Consider the following 4826-nt stretch of genomic DNA (forward strand, 5'->3'; position numbering starts at 1 on the left):
AATTGAATATTTTTTTTATACCTTACTTTTTTTTTTATTCATATATACCTAATATTTTTTTTATTATTTCCGTGCGCTGCACTAGTTTCTACTAAATTGAGAAACTAAAGCTTGCAAAATTTTAGAATAAAAAGAAAAAACATATATTAATGTCGCTAAATTAGTAATACAAGACCACAAATGTGGTGCACTAAACGCTCTAATAGATAGAAGAATCTAATTCCTCCAAAGTTTAGAGTAACTAACTATAAATTTAAAAATGGTTAAAGATAACTCGAATTGACTTTAGATCCCACAAAAAAGGTACATCTACTTGACTATTCGCTACCAATGAAGAATAACAAGTGGAGGAGCTAACGCGGTAAGTGTCAACTGCCGAATGCAATTTGACCACTATATCTGTCATGGAGAGTGGAGACATTTCTAATTCATCAAGTTCAAAGGTGCCTCTTCTAAAGAAAAATACATAATCATCTTGTATCTACACTGCGCAGGAAGCATTTTATTTTCATTCAGGTAAAATACGTTTCACACTAAACAAGTACTGATAGAATGATAATTACAATATTTATCTCCATTTCCTTGTGCTGCTGAGAGACATGACATTAGTATTGAATTTGTTACATTATCTTTATCCAAACCCGCATGTATTATTAGTATAATTTGTCTGATCTTCCACTATGAATTTGTTAACTAAGGTGTTTAGCATCACCATTAAATGAATATTCTGTCATGTACCAACAAACATGCTTTCAGACACGAGACTCATAAACACTCCATCTAGAGGTCCATACTCTTTTCCTGCCAACGAAAAGCTTCAAATCTAGAGCAAGTGTGGTTATGATGAATTTCTTGGATAAGGTAAACCAATATCAACTCTGGCAGAGGAAAATCAGTATTGAAAACTTTTCAGCACAATCACTAGTTAAATTCATGTAAACGATACTCTCTTGTAGCTAAGAACTTACTTTCCAATCATGGCTGTTTTTTCTTGCATATATTGCGTAATTTAGAGATTGTTAGATCTGGACCTCCAAAACCATCCATTGTAGCATTTGCCAATGGGAACTCAGCCCTAGATGTCAAGCTGCAGGAAGCGATCAACTAAGCAACAGTTCTAATATGCACCATAATGATATACTAAGGAACTGTAAGTAAGACCATGCATTAGTTTAGACCTGCTCCTTAAAACAACACACGGCATGCCCACCCGATTAGCTCCAGCTACTCCAGTTTGGCTTCCTGCAACAAGTACACAGTTGCAGACAGGTAACCCAGCATATTCGGCTCCCGCACGTAGAGCAGCTACAATCTTATCTATACTGAACAGATTATCAAAAAATTAAATGATAATTGACAACAATGTTAGTATTTATTATTTAACAATGTAACTGAAAGTCTTAAACCCACATCAATAACTAATTTGAAATTGAGAAGCAATCAAACGCTAACATATGTATGTAAGTAATATTATGGAGTCTACTTTTTAAGTTTATTGTGAAATTGACTCTTACCTTATGGATTTTCAAGTTTCTTTTCCCAGAGACTAAGCATTGATCCCTAGGTATTGGTGTCCATAAAAAATCAAATAAAACTAGAAGAGATGGAAATAAATGAACTGACCTTTCAGATAAGGTGGTATCAATCTCGACACTCAACTTCAGCATGGATGCAACCTCCTTTGCTAACCTTTGTTTCTCAGCAGAGACTAGCCAAAAGTAGCATCTCAGAAAGACAAACAATGTTGCACACTAAAGATACATGCATGAGAGAGAGGAAGTAATATACCTGCTCTTTTGGCTTCCTTGGCAAGTTCTTCATCCACACCAGAAGAAATTACCTTTCCTGAGACTAGTTGGCCATATAAACTTTGCTCAACCTCTGAATTCCCCACAGTGATTACCTTTATGCTTCGATCATTACCAAGCTTTTCTTTTACGGTCCTAAATTTTAGTAAGCACAAGGCAAAAGAAAGGAAATATTAGTTTGTTCACGTTGTTTTGGAAGGAAAAGAAATTATGGATGCTGAACAAGCATAGAGCAAGGATCAAAGAGCTTGTGAACCTCACGGCCCCCCAACAATATAAGTTCAATGGAGGTGATAAAATATACATTATATTAAAATAGAATACTATTCAAATCTGTACTAGCAGTTAAATGCACCTTTACTAAACATTTAGTGTGCAAATAATAATTATATTCCACAATTCCATGTGTGTTTTAACTTTCAAATAAAACAAACCCCAGCAAAGCTCACCCTCATCCTCACCCTTGCACACCTAAAGGAAGATTTGGTAAGCAAATCGGAAGTCCAATATACGTGATTGAGAATATTCAGCATAATGACAAATAGCACATATTTTACTGATAACCTTCACTATACGCATCATCAATAAACCTGACAATGGAGACAATTATTCTATGTTAAGATAGACAAAAAACGCTAGAGTTCCAGAATTCCAAGGAGAAACATTATGAATTGAGACTTCCCTGTCATGAATACGTCTAATAATGAATAAATTACCAACTACCAGCCGTAATCTCATCAGGAAAGTAAACATGGAATGTACACATCTAAGGACGTGCACAAATTGCCTTAGTTGAAACACACGAATTCAGTTGAAAACCCAATGAACTCCTAATTAGTGGAAAACAAACTAAATTCAAAAGGGAAAATTGCTAGACAATAACTTAACTCATTCCCACTTCAAATATGTTGACCAACAAATCAGCCATATGTTTTTCTTAAAGAATGTTATTAAGATGAAGAGGAAAAGAGACTCTATTTGAAAAAAAAAATCTATGAAATAAAGCTTTCCAGCCCAAAACATATCTGAGAGAGAAATCTCCCTAAAAAGATTATGTGCCTTACAACTGTAAGAATGACTAAATTGACTCAGCAACAACTTAATGTGGAAAAAATGCATCAGTATGATAATGGAAGCATCCTTAACTAATGTACATATTGATTTCCTCAACTATAGTGCAAAAAGGTAGCTCCCCTGCAGGGTTGCTATTCAAAAATGAAAACATATATCCAAGAAACATGCATCCACAGTCATATGAAATGAATAGGAGATAACTAACTGTTCAACTCCAGGTCGCAAAGGTAGGTCTTTTGACATCACAAACTCTTCCATTGCCTTTTCCTGCCAATATACCGAAGAGTTAAACAGGAAGCTCTACAAATTCTGAACACTTTAATATCAATACATGCAAATCAGCAGATTAGAAAACCATTTCACCATTTGGGGACATATTTTCACCTTTCTAGGCTATACAATAACAACCCAATTCCTTGAGTACTTTCTTTGCCATCAGAGGTCATATTAAACCAGTTTTTTCTTTTTTTTCTTTTTGTAGAAAAAAATCCTTTCTCCTTGGAGAACTTGCTCTCAATTTTTTCTTAATTAGCAGAATTGCATGGAGATATGATATGCTGCTTGAACTTATGTATTACATTGGAGGGCAATAATAGATCTTTCAATATAAAGAGATGGCCCCAGGAGTTAGGACAATTTATGTAGGATTCCTGAAGATTTTAAGTTTCATCAAACAACACACTCTCCTCATACACCAAATTTAAAGTATATTAATTAGCAGTATGTGATTTATCATTAATCAAGTTTGTTCAATACCTTTTCCTGTAAAACACTTTTTGTGAACTGTCCCTTCTCATTTGTGGGCAATGAAGTTGGCCAACCAATCTGCATTCAGATTTAGTTACAGAAGAATATAGCTTGGGTTACATTTCTAGGAACATCACTGAAATTTACCAGTTCCTTTTGCTTAAAAGAAAATTCCTAATGCAGACAAAAGATGAACAACTTACTCGATTAAAATACAGAATTATCATCTTCTCTTCATCTCCCGCACTTCTCCTGGAGAGTATTTGCAGCATGGTTAACAAGCAACATAAGTACATAGACCTTGACTTGCAGCACTCAAGATCAAGCTTTTCCAATAATTAACAAAGCAAAGAGTCTGAACTAAATGCAAATTCAGTCACTTCAATAAGCAAGAGAACAATCTAATCCAAAATCCATTATACACAAGCGCACATGGTGCAGACACACTCACAATTCACAAACCTTAAAAGATCTGCATAGATAGGTTCAGTCCAGTTGGCACAGTCAAGCCCAAGCTTCTCAAATGCTGCACCATCACAGAGTTTCATAATAATAATTAATCACGCTCTCGATTTCACATATACACAATGCGAAGCTCAATTTCGCATTAATTAATTAATTACACCTTATACATTATACATACACGATGCAAAGCTCAATTTCGCATACCTTTATTGAATGCTAATCTATTACCCACTCGGTATGCGTCCATAAGAACCCTAACACAGCAATGAAATTCAAGTAAACAAGCATATAAAACAATAGAACAGCTTAAACAAAATTCAAATGCCACAAGCAAACAAATAAAAACGAAGCTGAAGAAGAAGACTCACCCGTCGACTTCGAGAAGAACAGCGAGGTCAGAAGATTCCTGAGAGTGCTCGCTGGATAAGGAGCATAGCGGAGATAAACGAGCAAAGCGCGAAGGCTTTGAATTGAAAGCTGGAAGTTGAGTAAGGTGATGATGATGACGATAATGAGGGCGAGGATGAGTGGAGGAGCATCGACGGGAGAAGGTTGAGGGAAGATAGCAGTTATTGTAACTGAATGTGCACGGAAGACGCAGTGTCCGCGTCTGCAGAGTCGAACTCAGCACCGTTGCTTCCATGGCAGCACGCCGGCACGTTACGGCTGGGTTTTGTAGTTTTCTTTTCTTTTCTTTTCTTTATTTATTCCATTCTATTTTTAGAAACGAGT

The 4826-nt window shown here is 35.7% G+C and overlaps 1 protein-coding gene across 1 annotated transcript; it reads right to left on the reverse strand.

The window, feature by feature from the left end:
- Nucleotides 1-305: 305 nt before the first annotated feature.
- Nucleotides 306-4826, reverse strand: LOC107483092 (CBBY-like protein). Its single transcript, XM_021139996.2, has 12 exons — nt 4463-4826; nt 4299-4348; nt 4092-4155; nt 3833-3881; nt 3639-3707; nt 3088-3149; nt 2367-2398; nt 1789-1965; nt 1624-1708; nt 1179-1322; nt 969-1087; nt 306-878 (listed from the first exon to the last, which is right to left on the reverse strand). Exons 1-11 carry the CDS (start codon nt 4735-4737, stop codon nt 976-978), a joined length of 1119 nt encoding a protein of 372 aa, XP_020995655.1. The 5' UTR covers nt 4738-4826; the 3' UTR covers nt 306-878; nt 969-975.

The sequence above is a fragment of the Arachis duranensis genome, chromosome 4, assembly GCF_000817695.3.
Source record: "Arachis duranensis cultivar V14167 chromosome 4, aradu.V14167.gnm2.J7QH, whole genome shotgun sequence".
NCBI lineage: Eukaryota > Viridiplantae > Streptophyta > Magnoliopsida > Fabales > Fabaceae > Arachis > Arachis duranensis.